General features: G+C 38.0%; 1 protein-coding gene across 3 annotated transcripts in view; it reads right to left on the bottom strand.

Moving 5' to 3' along the window:
* DBX2 (developing brain homeobox 2) overlaps positions 1-18,367 on the bottom strand; it is a 36,858-nt gene that overhangs the window by 5,399 nt on the left and 13,092 nt on the right. For 2 of the 3 annotated variants that reach the window (XM_017529730.2, XM_017529727.2), the window contains exons 2-3: positions 16,082-16,177; positions 3,461-3,648 (exon numbers count right to left, since the gene is read on the bottom strand). In XM_017529730.2, the coding sequence (XP_017385219.1) occupies positions 3,461-3,648; positions 16,082-16,177 (284 nt within the window). The remainder of the gene's footprint in view (positions 1-3,460; positions 3,649-16,081; positions 16,178-18,367) is intronic. The other variant, XM_037738859.1, reaches the window with a different exon arrangement.

Raw genomic sequence — 18,367 nt, 5'->3', positions numbered from 1 at the left:
TTAGTAGAGACGGGGTTCACCATGTGACCAGGATGGTCTCGATCTCTTGACCTCGTGATCCACCCGCCTCGGCCTCCCAAAGTGCTGGGATTACAGGCGTGAGCCACCATGCCCGGCCCTACTTCATTCTTTTTTATGGCCAAATAAGATTCCACTGTATGGATATACAACATTTTGTCTACACACTGAATAATACTATTTATATAAAATTACACAAAGAGGCACAACTAAGAAGTTAGAAGTTAGGATAGAGGATACCCTTGGAAGGAGCAGGTAGTGAGTGGGAGAGGATACTTGGAGGAGCTTCTGGCTTTTACTGCTAAATCTGTGTGCTGGATATACAGGTGAAGTGTACTGTTCTTCAGAAAATGTCAAAATACCTGCACAATAATTTTTTTTGTAGGTAGGTATATGTATATATATGTGTGCATGTATATATATATGTACACACACACACACACACACAGACACACACACTTCTCAGCTTCTTTGTAAAATAGAGCTACTAAAAGTAGCTATTTCACAGGATTTTTGTAAGGATTAATTGACATCAAATGTAAGGGCACACGGTAAGCATGAAAGTGTTTGTGTTATTATATGTTTGTGCATATACAACACACATATGAATTTATTTTTAAAATAATACACAATGTGTCAATAAAGTCAAACAAGTGCCATTTGTAAATGACAGAAATAACCAAGGAATTGGATTCAAGGAGAGTAAGATGAGTTTTCACTTTTATCTTTATAGGTTTCCTTTTTAACTGAATGTACCATAATAAATACCATGCAATTGATATATTGTAATTTATATATTTACAAATAAGAAAATGTTAAATTACTTCTGAGATGCTATAATTGATATATTGATATATTTACAAATAAGACTGATATATTTACAAGTTATAATTATAATGTTATAATCAGTGTAACATATTGCATAATTGATATATTTGCGTAATGGATATATTCACAAATAAGAAAACGTTAAATTACTTCTGAGATGCTCCACCAAATTCAATAAGACAAAAAGTACTCACTCCTGCAGCACTAAATTTTAAACATAGTATCATTAGCTATGTAAAACCATGTGCCTATGGTTAAGAACCCACAAGATAGCATACAAATAGGAAAATAGTTGTTTTGAGGCAGGAGGAGAGATTGTGGTCACACCCCATAATTTTTATATATGGCTATTGCATTCTCTTTTCAAAAGCTTCTTTTTGGGAACACAACATGTACTATCAGAGATTTTCACAATTTCTCAGAGCCCTGTCAGATGGAACCTAGCTACTTGCCACTGCTTTCCATCTTTTAACACCTATTTCAAGTTTCAACTCAACCAGAGGCTCCCCAAGCTCCCAAACCTACCTGTTTTCTCCCCTCTGACTACAGGAGCTTCTTTTATCAGTGAGATGCAGGCCAGGCCTACTGAGCCCCCTGATGTCCTCTCTCAGGTCCAACAGCTCCTCTAAAATTAGAGAGTTCCATCACTAGACCTCCCGGGAGTAAATGGACCAATCACACAGCTGTCCTTTGCAGAGATAGGGATCAACATAAGGTTCCAGAGAAATAAGTAACTTTGAGAACTACTGATCCTTTTATTGGGCAGTATATCTAACCTACCATGTGATAGTGCCTATATTATTATATAGTCTTGTCAAACTTTTACGAGCTTCCATGGGGTGTGGAAGCTTTTGGGGTGCACAGACTGTGTTGTATTCAGTATTTATCAATATTCCCTGTTATTGCCTACCTAGCACAGTGTCTTGCACACAACAGACCATCAAGATCTAGCTGCTGATTTATCTGTTATGTATTCAAAACTGCTTGGTGACATAGACAGAATTCTTATATTTGTTTCTGTTTTTTTTTTTTTTTTTTTTTTTTGTTCTTGTTGCCCAGGCTGGAGCATGATCTCGGCTCACTGCAACCTCTGCCTCCTAGATTCAAGCGATCCTCCTGCCTCAGCCTTCCGAGTAGCTGGAATTACAGACATGCACCACCACACCCAGCTAATTTTTTGTATTTTTAGTAGAGACGGGGTTTCTCCATGTTGGCCAGGCTGGTCTCAAACTCCTTACCTCAGATGATCCGCTTGCCTCTGCCTCACAAAGTGCTGGGATTACAGGCGTAGTCCCAGTGTTTGAGTTTTTTTGGTGAAAAACTGAGGCACAGAACAACCAGTTAAGGTTATGGACTCAGTACCACACAGCAAGGAAAGTACGGACTGACTAATATAGGACAATTACCCTATCACACCTTGTACTGCTTCCTACAATTTGTAAAGTTGGGGCAAGCAGCTTGTGAAGACAGATCACTTCCCTAGGATCAAGGAGAGTTTAGCTCAATAATAACAGGTTTTAATAAGGTCCAATATAAACAAAGAGGTCATATGAGGAAGTGAGGAAGAACAGCAGAGCATGGTGGTTAGGACAGAGCCTCTTCTAACCCTTTAGTCACTTTATGTTAATTTTTAAAACCCAGGCAGATGTGGACCTGCACCAGGAAACTCCACCTGGCAAACAGAGTGCATGCTGCATTTCAGCTGCCACCATCCCTTTTGGCCAGATGCCTCTGTATAGTGAACTCTATGCACACTAGCACATGGTATCTTTAGGTTAAAGAAAACATAAACCCCAGAGTTAGATTGTCTAAGGTGCGAGCCTACCTCTGAAACCTCTTTGCTACATGATACAAGACCTATGTTCAGTTTCTTCTTTTTTCATTTAGAAAATGGGGATTATTACAGTTTGCATTTCACACGACAATTAAAGGAAATTTAAATAGGAGACTTCTAGTGCCGTATAATATTATTTGTAATAAGTAGGCCAAACTTTAAATGGAGTATTATGCAACTCCGAAAGCCAGGAAGTCCCATTCACAATTATATGAAACATCAATGTACAAGAAAAGTATGTAAGTGTTGCAAATGTGAAGTTGTTTAACTGTATTTGACATAAACCCAAAGAGCAAAATCATCGTGAAACCCATTAAGAAGTATTCATGAGTCACTCATTCATGCTTTAATTTTGGACTGGAAATGAAGGGAAAGGCAAAGCGGTTCCTGCTTTTTGAAGAATTATTTAACCTGCTTCTTGGAATACAGAGCAAACGATTTATAACGTAATTACCACCTCCTTAGCATTTCTCTTCATTTGGGAAGAATTAAACAGCCCTATAGCAAAAAACCTAGACCTCTCAGCAAATGGACCTATTTCCAAAAAGAAAATGATACATATATCTCCACCCACTAAAAAATTATGAAAAGCATTTCGAGAACGCCTCAGGCTGTAGTACCATGCCTAGTATATGAAATACTTGCCAAATAAATGGATTTCATTGTGTCCCTTAAGAAATCAGAAGCAGTTGCCTATGGCCATACCACCCTGAAAACGACTGATTTCATCTGATCTCAGAAGAAATCAGAAGCAGTAGACATCTTCCTGCTTATTAGTACCTGTGATTCCTTTAGTCCCAAGTTGATGGCAAGTTTCTTTCGGTCTGTTTTGCTGATATATTTCTGTTTCTGAAACATTTTCTCCAGAGCCTTTCTCTGGTCCTCAGAAAAGACAGCTCTTCTTAAAATGCCCCTCCGAGCTTTGGAATTAGAGTCCTGTGCCAGGAGAGGCAGCACACTCTCTTCTCCTAAAGGTGAGAGAAAAACATACAAAAGCCCAGTTAGCTTTAGAAAGAAGCCAGTCTTTCCTTGAACAATATGGTATCCTCCTACTGTACACTATGGTCAAATTACCTCATTTCAACTCTTCTCACTTAAAGCAGTACTTCTTAACCTCTTTTTGGCTATGGATTCTGATACGGTCTGGCTCTGTGTCCCCACCCAAATCTCATCTTGAGTTGTAATACCCACATGCTGGGGAAGGGACCTTGTGGGAGGCAACTGAATCATGGGGGTGGTTCCCCCATTCTGTTCTCATGAATGAGTGAGGTCTCTTGAGATCTAATGGTTTTATGAGGGGATTTTCCCCATTTTGCTCTGCACTTTTCTCATTCTTCTCCTTCCTGCTGCCAAGTGAAGAAGGACGTGCTTGCATCCCCTTCTGCCATGATTGTAAGTTTCCCAAGGCCTCCCCAGCCATACTGAAATGTGAGTCAATTATACCTCTTTCTTTTATAAATTACCCAGTCATGGGTAAGTCTTTATTAGCAGAACAAGAACAGACTAATACAGACTCCTTTAAGAATCTGATAAATGATCTTTGCTCTCCAGTGCAGGGGAAACATACATTTGCTTGTCCTCCCAATTTTGCATGCCACATCTGAAAGCCCAAGTTCCCAGGTTACAAAGCCCCAATGCAGATTAAGTAGTACACGGTTTAAACACTTCATCTTTCTCTAATTCTTCATTTGTTTATTTATTCATTTTTTATCCAAATTTTTAACACATATGTCAGACACTCTGCTCAATATTACACACTGAGAAATAAGATAGATATATTTAATTGCCCTCATTACCTGCAAAATCTGGTGGAAGGGCATTTATTGAACTAGCATTAAAAAGGTGGTGTATTCCTAAGCAGGGAGATTTGAGAACACAAAACAAGGGGTCTGATATAAACCTGGGATGTCAGGAAAATCTTGCAAGAGTCAGAGATGTTTAATCTGAGAAGAGAAGAGAGAACTGGACTCTTCTTTACTGCAGGGGACTCTCAGTTACTCCCCTGCAATTCCATTGATCATCAGCTCCTTGAGGTCAGAGACATCTACTACTCTTTCTGCCTTTTTGTGGCTAGCACAATACTGGTTTTCATGCTCTGAGAGTTTACAGGCTTTCATGGTTCATTCCCTCATTCTGCTTCCCAGGTATGACAGGCAGAGTAATGGCTCTCAGAAATGTTCATGTCCTAATCCCCAGAACATGTGAATATGTTATGTTGCATGGCAAGGGAAATTAAGGTTGCAAATAGATTTAAATTGTTAATCAACTGGCCTTGAGATGAAGAGTGTATCTTGTATTATCCAGGTGGGCCCAATGTAATCATAAGATTTCTTATAACTGGAAGAGGGAGGCAAATTAGGAGGTCATAGTCAGAGAGAGATTTCAAGATGCTACATTCTTGCTGTGAGGTTGGAAGAAGGGGCCAGAAGCTAAGGAATGCAGGCAGCCTCAATAAGCTGGAAAAGACAAGGAAACAGATTCTCCCCAGAGCCTACACAAGGAACAAAACCCTGCTTGATTTTAGCCCTATGAAAGCCATTTCTACCCTGCTTGATTTTAGCCCTATGAAACCCATTTCAGTAACTATAAAATAATAAGTACCTGTTACTTTAAGACACTCAGTTCATGGTAATTTGTTACAGCAACAACAAGAAATTAATACACTGGGTATCAGGCTCATTGAGCTAATTGCTGAGGAACCCAGACAAAGAGCACATGATTCCTGCCCTAAAGGAGCTCATCTTATTATGGGAGAGGGGACCCATGAACACTCACTCTATAACACAGCACCAGGAAAGCAGGCTTATGGTTATAGCTACTGTGAATTCTGGTGATTAAGAATTATTTACTGAAAACACAAGTAAGTGAATGTCTTAACTACAACAATAGAAAGACCTGCCAAGTGCACTGGCATCACAAAGGAGGAAATTGAGTTCAGAGAAAATAGCCAGGTCGAGCCAAGTCTAAAAGAACAATACTGTTTAAGAGAGAAAGAACCAAAGTCAATTCAAATAGTTACTAGTATGTCTGAAAGCACAAGGTATAAAGTCTATCCAAGCAAACGCAAGCAGGCCTCAAGGCTGGGGAAAAGCATGAAGCAGAGGCTGCAAGAGAGCAACCACATCCAGCCTGCAAATGGGGTTTTTTTTGACTTAGCATGTTGGTTAAGAATTCTGATTTAGTTTCCCACATTTAATAAGTGGGAAGTTTCATATGAAGTCCAGATTTCTGATACCTCTTCAAAGGTAACCACACAGGGCTCAGAGTGAGTAGCAGGTGCCTCTTTTTTAGATGGAGTATGTGGCCCCGGTTTGCCACAGCCTTGCTTAGCTTGCTTTTTACCTGCCAGGCCATTAAAACATTTGGACCTCTGAAGTGGAATGGAGTCAGATAATAGAGAACTGCAAGGGTTTGGGTAAGTAATAAAGATCAATAGAAGATGTTTAAGCAGGGCAGGACATAATAATAAACATACACTGAACACTTACTCTGCACTGTTAATGCTTACTTTGTGTTAAACCACTGGCATGCATTATTTCATTTAATTCTCACATTGAATCTATGGCATGAATGCTACTATTATACAGAAATAAAATAAAACTTAGGAAGGTTAAGTAATTTTGTTCAAGGTCACAAAGCTACGGTTGAAACCCAGGAGACAGATACCGCAACAAATGTACTAATCCTACACAATACTGACATGATCTGATTTGCATTTTACAAGAAAAATGACAATAAATCTTGTCAATTCGGCCCCTACAATGTGATAGCTTCCTTTCCTATTTGTCTAAAAGATCTCCTGGCTAAGTCCTGGGTTACATCTTATTATAACTCATCCTTACTCTGCAAAATGATCCGCTAACCTCTCCCTCTTTCCTTCCAGCTCTGTAACTCTGTGTCTCCTTTGAATTGCCATAACCCTGAGATGTCATCAAGCCCAGTTCTCTATAAAGGTCTACTTTCACTGATGCCCTTCCATTCACCTCCACATAGGATATTGGTTATTTCCCCTTTTACACCACTAATTCTTTTTGCCTGTCTCATGCCAAAATCATATCTTAAAGTCAGATTTGACAACTAGGTTCACTATTCTTCTTTTTTTTTATTTTCTGAGACAAGAGTTTCACTCTTGTGGCCCAGGTTGGAGTGCAATAATGTTACCTCAGCTCACCGCAATATCTGCCTCCCAGAAGCAATCAATTCTCCTGCCTCCGCCTCCCGAGTAGCTGGGATTACAGGCATGTGCCACCACGCCTGGCTAGCTTTGTGTTTTCAGTAGAGACAGGGTTTCTCCATGTTGGTCAGGCTGGTCTCGAACTCCCCACCTCAGGTGATCTGCCCGCCTTGGGCTCCCAAAGTTCTGGGATTATAGGAGTAAGCCACTGCACCCAGCCAATTCACTATTCAGAGATTTAAGCAGTTTTATGAAATATAGGTCAATAATAAAAATATTTTGAATATTTCAAAATGTTCATCTTTTTATAAGTGCTTTTCTTCTCTGAACATTCCTTGGTTTGGATCTCAGCACTTAACATGCATGACTTAAAGCCAGTTATTCAGTATCTTCCAGCTGATCTTATAAGGCTGCTTCCAAGATTCAATAAAATAAGATAACAAAATTTCAGTGCTTAGTTCACATTAAGGATCCTACAAATGTACCTCACTTCCCATTGTTGGATTGTATTTGATCCTTATAAGAATCATATGCCACAGATGCCCCTCACTATAGGTAAAGACGTGTTCAGAGCAGTTAAGGTCCAAAGACACACAGAGGACACAGAGCAAACCTGGCACCGAGATCTTCTGAACTCAAATTAGTGGCTCTTTCCTCTACATTCTGGCATTCTTAATTTGTAAATGTATCCAATATATAATTATTACAGCAATAAGTATTAAAAATTAGGAGAAAAAACAAAATATCCACAGGTAAAGAAATGTACATGTAAATTATCCACTTGGTAAAACTGTAATGAACCATTAAAGATGAGGACTATGAAGATTAGGCAGCAGCAAAGAAAGTACTTACACTATGATTTTTAAAATATGATATATATATATATATATATATATATATAAGATATATATTATGGTCACAACTAAGCAAAAATGCGGAAAAAAATTGAAAAGACAAAAACATACACAAAATTGTTACTGTATTGTAGAATTCTGGACATAGAATTCATTTTCACTGTCCATGTTTTAAGTTTGGTTTTATTTTCTAATGAAAACAGGCAAGCATTGTAGCAACCTTTTCGGGAATAACCTGTCAGAGTTACTGAGTTGTTGTTGAGTAATCAAAGATGAATCCAATCCATCCTTAAGGTGTTCACTGCTGATAAGGAAAAATCCAAGAATACAGATAGCCACAATACAGTGAGATGAGACTACAGCACAGAAGGCATTAGTGCAACAGATAAGAAGCCGCTGAGTTAGGATGGTCAACAAAGTAGGGCCTAGGAGAGAGCAGCACCTAGAGCAGCAACTCCTCTTCCTGGCAATCAAGGGAAAGGTAGGTAAAATAGAGGGATTACCATTTGCAGAGGCATGAAGACAAGTGAAGACAAGTGTGAAACACGGCAGATCTAAGAATGTCACAAAACCTAGTATTTCTGGATTGCAGGGTATGATTGGAAAGAACACAGGAGAAAAGCTGGAAAGACAAATTAGGGTCAAGGGTCCCTGAAACAAGTTTAGGTTACAACTTGTCAAGGGGAGCCTTTCAAGAAGGACATAACCAACCTGGCATTTTAGAAAGGCAAATGTCTTCTGAGTTAATAAAACCTTTTACATCTATATACAGAGTCTAAAATGAATTTATGGTAATAGAAAAAATATGTACCCTTATTTTTTTCTAAGTAGAATTTTTATAAGTAAGGCTCAAGATTCTATTCATTTTGGCCCTTCTTCACCAAGATCTACATGTTAAAATAAAATAGTGGGGAAATAAAACTCATTTAAATGCTCCCAAAACTTTTAATAGTGACCCATAGGTTTCCCAAATAAGGTTTCTTAAGTAAAGAAAAAGAAGATTCCCATCAAGAAAGCCTACCAATAAATTATTCTCACCATTGTGGCATACATTTGGGGCATCGTGAACCCAAACTAGTCCTCCATCTTGAAAGGTGAGACCTAGAGTGGTTGTAAGAGTCAAAGGGTTAACTCCGGGGTCTGGTCCTCAAGTTTCAGTGCCCTATAGCCAACATGAATTCAACCAATAGACAACCAATATAACAAATAAGAATTCAACCAATAGCAAAAAATTACGCCAAAAATAAAGAATGTTATATTCTTCCCTTCTTTACTAGTTGCCTGGTTTCTCTTAGCACTGGCCTCAATACACAGATCAAGCTTGCCTTCATAAACTGATGTACCTCGGGTTCCTACAAGAAGCACATGACAATGCTGCTATTACTAAACCACCACTGATGCTCCTTCCCATGGCTCACCCATGAGTCTTTTCTGAGCACTCTGGATCTAACCACAAACCACATGGATGAAACCATACCATTTTCATATCTTCTAAACATACAAATAAGCACCTAAATTTTACGTCTGCAAAACACACATCCAACTATTCATAAATTTATGACAAAGGTTTGACTTATATGGAAACTTCCAGGTAAACAAAAATAAACAAATAATATAAAATAAACAGATATGGAGAAAAACGCACGCAGCAGATACGAGGCTTTAAAAGCTGGAGCCACCAGTTCAAGGTGCTACAGACTCTATTAATTTGGGGATATTATTATTATTATGCAGCTCTCACATATATCTGGGTTTACATGTGCTGACATATGTGCCAACTACATGCATTACATCATGTAATCTTTACAACAATCCCTGGAAGAAGAAATTACCAACACCCCCATTTTTTACACGAAAAACTAGGCTCTAGAAAGTTAAGTTGTACAATTAAGGTCACACATCAAAGCGGAGGGAGGCAAATCAATGCCTTTTTCAAATTACATCAAAGATTGTCAAAGGTATGAGTGGGCAGGGAAAGAAGTGGGAAAGTGGGAAGAGTCACATTGAAACACCAGAATGACCTGGAATAGGCAGGGAGTGGTGGCTCACACCTGTAATCCCAGCACGCTGGGAGGCCGAGGTGGGCAGATTGCCTGTGGTCAGGAGTTCGAGAGCAGCCTGGCCAACGTGGTGAAACCCCATCTCTACTAAAATTACAAAAATTAGCCAGGCATGGTGGTGTGTGCCTGTAATTCCAGCTACTCAGGAGGCTGAGGCAAGGAGAATTGCTTCAATCTGGGAGGCAGAGGTTGTAGTAAGCTGAGATTGCACCTCTGCACTACAGACTGGGTGACAGAGTGAGACTCTATCTCAAAAAAAAAAAAAAAAAAAAAGAATGACCCAGGATAGAAAACTTTTCAAAGGCATGATTCCCTGGATCCTGAGATGCTCTCTAATCACCATCTTTCCCAGAAGCCCTGTGTGAAGGGCACTACAAATGGAGGTATGCTTTGTGTGCATGCTATTGTTAAGGAGGAGAGGTGAGGGGAGACAGAAAAACACAGCATTGGACAATCTAGTGGTCGTCACTGCCTCTCCCTATTGCCTCAACTTCTGGAAAACATGACTTAACTCTGAAACCAGGCAATGGTGTTTGTAGCAGCCAGCAAGCACTACCAAACAAACAGGGACCTTATCCAGTCACTTCCTAGACATCAGACCGAGAACAAACAGCTGCAGTTCTGGCCTACCTATTACTGCAATTCAAAAGTATCTTGTGCTGTGAACAGCTTGCCAGCAATGTGTGTGATGTTTAGACTAACCAAGAACTCATGTGAATCTCTGGATCACTGATCCCATTGGGGACACTTCCTTTGCCCCATATCCTTTCACCTATTTATGAAGGCTTCTGGAACATACATGTCCAGTGCTGCTCTTTGCCCCACCATAGCTTCCAGCATCTGCCATGGCACCAGCCTTCTCTTTGTTTTCTGTTCTGTTCCAGCCTTTGCTCTCAATCTGGGCTACCCTGAGGTAGGCCAAGGAGTGCTATATAAAGGGCACTTCTAACAAGCCATGTTGTTTAAGGTTTGCTTTCTAAGTTTACGGTTTTCCATGTAAAAAATTAATTTATAACCCAGCATCCCCTGGCTTTGTAAGGAAAATGACAGCATAAGTCTATGAAGCACCACTGTATCTAGACCTCTCAAGGCTTTTAGTAAAAAATATGATTATTTCAGGATAACTCAAGCTGGAGGCTACCAATAACACTTTCAGAAACAGAATTGATTCATCCTTTTACATATATTCAATAGGAATCTATATAAAAAAACTTTTGAGGAAATAGTTAATAGAGGCTGATAGTGTTGTAGCTAGCCTGTTGGAGAGGCCCGGATTAAATCAATCAGAAGGCACAAGAGGTCATTTGTTTAATCCAGGCCTCTCCAACAGACTAGCTACAACACCATTGGCCTCTATTAACTATTTCCTTAAAAGTAGCTCATTTCAAACCTTGAGTTTTTGTCTCTCCCTCCTGAGTCAGTTTTCCTCAAATAGGGGATGGTTCTTGTCTTGTCTGTGGGCTCACCTTTTTCTACTGTAACATTCCTCCAGCTGCGACTTCCTACCTCTTTATCTTTCAGGGGCTTCTCTTAAGTGAAGAATTTCCTTACCTTTCTTATTTTCAAGTGTGTGTGTGTGTGTGTGTGTGTGTGCACACGCATGTGATTTCTGTAGATTTGAAGGAGAGAGAAGACACAGCATTTGTCTAACCTGATTTAAATTAAAAGTCTATCCTCCTGTCTCTATATAATCTTGCAGGTTGGGGTGCCACGATAATCCTTATCAAACAGCTTGATTTGCTGGAAATCATTCCCTTATAACAAGTCAAAAATTAACTTTCCCTAAACTCCAATCATTGGTTCCAATTCTACAGTTTTTATCTATTTGCATACAGTAGATTTGGGTTAAAGAAAACTCTCATGTTCTCCCTAGCATTTCTTTTCTTCAGGACAAAAATACTCAATTTATTTCAAAATTCCTGACTAGTCATACAGAGTCTTTGCTATTTTAACTTACTGTCTACCTCTTAACCTGGTTTTTATATGAGAGTCTATTCAATGTACCTTATAAAGTGGGCCTCCATAACAGAACAGGTGCAGGCAGTCTAACCATTCAGAGTCCAGTAGTACTCTGATGTCTCGTGTTCTGGATTATCTATTTCCAAAAGGACAATCCAACAACCCTGTATCATTTATAGACACACACTGAGTGACAGAAGAATGCATTCCTGCTTTGTTCTATTCAGCCATTCTCCCCCTACCCTATTCTTCACTTGTTTTTTGAAACCAAAAATCAGGACTTTATAAGCAGCCCTGTTAAACTTCATGTTATGCTCAGACAGAGCTATAGTCAAGATCAGAGACAAGCATCCCATATTGCTAAGCAATTCCCTTCCCCCACCCATCACCCACCCTTCAAATGCTTACGAACATTTGGGGAGAAAAGGAAATCCATTCCAGGAATGTAACTCCAATACTTTCAATGCCTCTCTAGAACTGCTGAATAGAGCCATCAACTTGGAAAATCTATTGTCTTTGAGTCTCTGACTCCTTTAAACATTGCCCCTGGTGGACTGAATGCCATTTATCTAGGGAACACCCCTCCCTGTATTTTTGAGAAATCAATACATATTCAACGTCTTGCACAGACTCAATTATGTTTTAGGCAATATAATTAGGCTTCTTTTTCTATTAGAAAAAGAATTCTGCATCCCTCTGAACATCTTACAGTGCTAACATTAAATCCTTTTTTAAAAATTGTATGCAGCCTTTTGTAGATTTCGACAGATCCTAGTCAGTATCCTCGGTCCACTGGTCACTCCAGCTGAGAGCAGTAAAAGAGAACACAGTCAGGTCAGGTGGCAAGAATACTAATCAGAGCATTCCCCATCTTTGTCCATGAAACTCACAGAACCAACCTACATTCACAACTAGAAAAATAATGTCCCTTCCTTTCTGTCTTCAAGACAATCCTAAAATTCAGACTTGGAGAGTATATTACATTCTTTTAAGTTTTAACAAGAAAGAGGAGATAGTACAATTATCTTAAAATGTAGAATATAAGTTAATCTCCCAAAAGGCAGAGCAATTTGTCCCAGAAGAATACTTTCTTTGCTGCAAATCTTTATAATGTTGTTCCAAATTTAAGCTTTGTCTTTAGGGCATAAAATTCTCAAAAGGTCAAATTCAAGTTGGGTACTCAAAGATGAAACAAAATAATTACCTGATTAATTCAATTAGCTAGTCAACATCATTAAGATTCCTAAACTTTGTTAAGTAATTTTTAAAAAGTCATTATTTACATAATTTCCACAACTTTCCATTTCATGTTATTTGAGAAATACATTATTTTGAAAAAAACCTTATGGTTGTAATATCAAAGATTTTCCATACACTGCTTTGGGGGAGGAGAAAACTGTTACCACTGGCTTTTAATTTTTCCCCACTGTAAGGGTTGCACTTAAATAGCCTATTAAACTATTTACTATATGTGAGAAGGCCATTGAATGAATGATTGTTTCCACATTGCAACAAGAAGTCAGTCATGAATCTAAGAGGTTAATAAGAAAAACTAAATCAATATTAAGCAAATGAATCACATTAAAAGAGTCAAAATAATATTTCACTTGCATAATTAGAAATGTGTTGGTCTGATCCTACTCTTTTAGAAAGAGTGAAGTCAATGTTGTAAAACAATGATGAGGGCCATTGATTTAATCACTTATTAAACTTTTTAATATAAACCTAATTTTGGCTGTCTGAGCTGAAACTTAAGGCAAGTTTATTTGGACAGTCTATTTTCCTTTGTTTGTACAATGGAAAATAATATAAAGACCTTGGCATAAAAATCATTCTTATTATTAAAAAAAGAAGAAAAAAGAAAACCTAGCAAGTGCCTTAAAGATGATTGTACAGATATAAACCTTATTAACTGTACCTTGGCATCCTGGTTATTTATGTAAAATTCTTTACTGACAGCTTAATTCTAGCATGTTATTATTATTTGCTGCCAATACAAATGAACATTATAAATAAGAAAATATGAAATTCATTTTAGAGTTATAACTAACAATATGAGACACTATCATTTATTAAAATCAGTTGTGGCATCTCTAAACTGTTTTAAAATGCCAACTTTAGAAATGAAGCCAAACCAAGTGCATCATTTTCTAACCTTGATTAGAGCTGTGCTGATTTTCAGCTTGTATGTTTATTTTTAAGTAAAAGATAAACACAGGACTTCATAAACCTCCAGGGATAAACACCATAATTTACAACAGTTATGCAAAAGGCACAAAGTAGGAAGGATTGGGAAGCAGATGGAGGAAAATGAGACCTGCTTAAAGTAATTTTCCAAGCAGCAGAGAAGATAAAGTCTTCTAGAAAATGTCTTTAGCATTACTTTTACATGCTCTATTAATTGAATGGGCCCATTTTTTTTTTACTATCTATTATCTTTGATGGTTTGAGACTCTTAAAACATCACTATAAAATAAGTACATACACACACTCACACATATGCACATGAATGTCCACCTGTTACATGGAATTTTTTTGTCCATTTCCACTTACCTGAACTGTCAGAGATTTTCTGAAGTAAAAAACTAATTATCGTATCATAACGAAATAACCGAAGCTTTTGATATCCACTCCCGAAATCTAACAGTGAAGACTTAATTCCACAGAGATGCCATATGATACGGTAACAGATATTTGGGTTTAGGAGGTCTCTACTCCAGAAGTCTTTTCCTGATACGCTAATATATGGTGATAAATGTCTCCTTAATTTGCACAAGAGTTTTCAATTGCCCTCATAGGAGACCACCTTGAAGGAGCGAGTAAAATGTTTAGTCATGCTTTCTATTTTTCTGTTTGAATTCAATACATTCTAGTTAAATGGGCAATTAATAGGTCACTTCCAAAATAGTAGTGTATCAGTCCCGGTTAATAAACAATCCCCACAGTTGATAATGGGCCCTATGTATTCAGCAAGTCCCTGTATACACTCAGCTCATCCACTAAATCCCTTTTCAGGTAGACAGGGTTATATGGGAAGATGAGCTAGAATGAGTCTATAAAAGTCAGCTTCATTCACTGCTTTATTTTTCAATCAAGTGCTTTAAATGGTGTCCAGAAATTCACTTGGAATGTGAGACAGGGGAAAAGACTGACACACAGAATCCTGCTTTATGACCATACAAAAGGGCAACTGACCCTTGCCCAAGCCTTTTCCAAGTGAAATGGTTCCTAAAGTTCATCTGCAGAGTGAAAAATCGTGGTGAGGTCGCGTGTGGATGAGTCGAGTGAAAGTGACGATTGGTCATGGGTCTGTCACCCATTGTGGCTGGGTCCCAGCCATGTAAAGTGCTCTGTGGGAAAGTATCAGCCCCCTAAAGAGATGTTCACCGCCTGCAGCTCATTAAACGGCCAGCATTTGCTGCCTCACTTGTCAGGAATTATTCTGTGGAGCAACTGCTTTCCTGAAACATTCCCAAAACACATGCACAGAGGCAGCAGGGATCTGAATTCAACCGTGATGGAGCTCGGTACAGGAGCCTGACTCAACTCTTATTTCACTTTTCACCTGACAGAGCTGTTAACCTGAATAAGTGTTTTCTCTTGGGCAGCTGAAAGAAATGCACCCCTCCACTGGACTTCTTTACCATAAACTGAAATTCTCTGCCTAGAGATTCTCATCTGACCCAGAAATCTCAAGACCAAGGGGAATTTTACTTCTATGCTTTTCCTTTGCATGTGAGTGTGTGTGTGCACGCTGCAAGATTTTGAAAGTCTGACATTCTCACTCCACCCTCAGACTCTAATAAAATTTTGCTTTTCTAAGGTTGGAAGAAGAGAGTTCTCTTGAAAATATTTTCAACAGTTCTGGTTGGTTACCTTCAAGATGCCAAAAAGGAGAGATTTATCTCCTTTCATGATCTTAACAATTTTAAATTATTTTCCATAGACATCTAGTAACTTTCTGTATCACATTTTAAGCAGAATGGAAATTTTACACAGCATATTTTTTTTGCCTTCCTTCTCTTCTTTTTTCTTCTTCTTTAAAGGAGTGTTGCTACACATTTCAGAAAAGCCAAACTGGTCTCTCCGAGATCTTTTATATCAACTGGAAAACAAGTTGCTTTCAGTGATGTGTCGGCCCTGGGTTTCAATACCATTGGAACTGCTCACAATTGCTCAGTGTGCTGGGGTTTGATAAATCTCTGGAAACCTCCTGAATAGGATCGCTGTGATTTTTAGTGAGGAATTAGCTCCTTGCCATTGCATTACCAATTAGTTTTCCAGAGCACATTAAATCCTGCTGCATTAGTTTACAGAATAACTGAGGCATTGCTGATGAAGCATAAAAACTTACTTGGAAAAGCAGCGGAGGATGCAGGGCGCTGACAGGACCCACCGCAGCACGCCAAGTAGAATGGCGGGGCGCTCAGAAGAAAAGGTTTGGAAGGTGCTGCAGAGAAAGCATTGATCTCATTGATTAACCATTTCTTTTAGACAATATTCAAAACTCCAGTTTCCTAAAAGTCATTGAGTAAATGCAGTTAGTTTTCTGAACCATTGCTTAGTTTTCATTTGTATTGAAATTATTGTAAAATAGCCCTTGTCTGTCAAAAAGCATGCCAAATAATCTCATCAAGGTTTGGGAGATGTGGTTAAAAGACTCAAGGAGACTATGAAATCCCAAGCTTCTTAGATCATTTTCTGTGCGGTCATCATTATAAATAGTAAACATCAACTATTTCTTTATTTAAAATACCCTAGAGCAACTCTGTCCAAGAAAACTATCTGTGATGATTGGAAATGTTATATTCGCATTCTTCAAAATGGTATCTGCTACCCATATACAGCTACTGTGCACTTAAAATTTGGCTAGCATAATAAATAACTGAATACTTAATCTAAATTCACTTATATTTTAAAATATTCATGTGACTAGGGGTTATATTAAATAGCACAGCTCTGGACATCTTACTTACCAAAAAATGATTTAAATATTATGTGCTTACATTTAATTTTTAAAATTTATATCACTTTGCTTATTTCAGATGGTTCTTTGAAACATATAGTTAGTTGGATTCCAATGTTGGTAATGGTAAATTTACTGAGCAATTCCATAACAAAAATGGTGTTTCTGATCACATTTACATAATTTAAAGTATTTGAGAATAATCACATTTTATCTCAAGAGAAATCTAGTCACCCTGAAGGCATTTGTGTTTCTGGTATAGTGAGTTGCCATGTAATTCTGCTCTGCATAGTTTTATTAAAAATAAGCTATTCATAAAACTTTCAGGAGAGACACATGAACTATTTATGATTAGTCCTGTGCAAAAGTATGAAAAAGAGACCCATTTTGGTGGCCAAAAACTTCTATAAAATTTTTTTGAAGTTTCATTAGTTTAAGTTGTTCTAGCATTTTGACTATAAAACCATCATAGAAATGATGAATAGGATCGCTGTGATTTTTAGTGAGGAATTAGCTCCTTACCATTGCATTACCAATTAGTTTTCCAGAGCACATTAAACCCTGCTGCTTTGGTTTACAGAATAACTGAGGCATTGCTGATGAAGCATAAAAACTTACTTGGAAAAGCAGCAGAGAATGCAGGATGCCTTTGAATTTACCATTTTAAGTTAAATTCTATTCCTCAGTAGATGAGAATAGCTATAAAGAATGTCACAGAATATGAAATAATAACTCTCCATTATTGAGCACTTACTGTATGCCATGCTTTGGTTAAGTCCTTAGATACACAATGTCCTTTGATAGAATGGGTTTAATACAATATAACTGTAGGTGGAGGTGGCCTAAAGTGGGCACTTGCCCATACCATGACACACTCAGCAGAATGACTAGCACATTCTAAACAGTAATTTTTTAGTAATTGAGCAAATGATCTTCCAAACTAACAGAAAACTTCCCTGGTCTTAGGTAAAGAAGAACGATCAAGAATTAATTCTTCCCCTGCTTCCTGACCCATCCTAAAACATGGTATCTTTCATAACAGATGATCTTGAAATCTAAAATATAACCTGAAAATAAATATTTGTATTATTCTCCCTTCATATTTAAGTGACAACTTCTTTCCTTTTCTCAATCACATTCAGTGAATATTGTTTCCACATGACTACATACCTTTTTGAAGAACACAGTAATTTCAGACTTGCATTTTAATGAATGAGAGTTGTTTATGTTTACGTTTATTTTCGCCAATTTCTTTGAAGGATGTATCAACATAAGTATAGTTTCCAATAAGAATTTTGTAGTGTTTCAGGGTCCTGGATGCTTTAAAATTGCAAATTAATCATAAATGCAGTCTTCTTCCTAGCTTACAATGGGAAGCTGTTAACATTAATGCTTTTAGGTATTTTTAATACTTGGGTTTTTAAAGAATCAAGTGTTTGTTTTAATGCTTGAAAATATGGACACTAAGCAAAGGCATAAAAAGGAAACCAGTTTTGGTGTTCAAAAGTTTTACAAATTTTTTTGATGTTGCATTGTTATCATAAGTTGTTCTAATAGCCGGGCGCCGTGGCTCACGCCTGTAATCCCAGCACTTTGGGAGGCCGAGGCGGGTGGATCACGAGGTCAAGAGATCGAGACCATCCTGGTCAACATGGTGAAACCCCGTCTCTACTA

Source organism: Cebus imitator, unplaced genomic scaffold (genome assembly GCF_001604975.1).
Source record: "Cebus imitator isolate Cc_AM_T3 unplaced genomic scaffold, Cebus_imitator-1.0 Scaffold2, whole genome shotgun sequence".
Classification (NCBI taxonomy): domain Eukaryota; kingdom Metazoa; phylum Chordata; class Mammalia; order Primates; family Cebidae; genus Cebus; species Cebus imitator.
The sequence above is the reverse complement of the archived record's forward strand: the minus strand, read 5'-3'. Positions and strand labels throughout refer to the sequence as shown.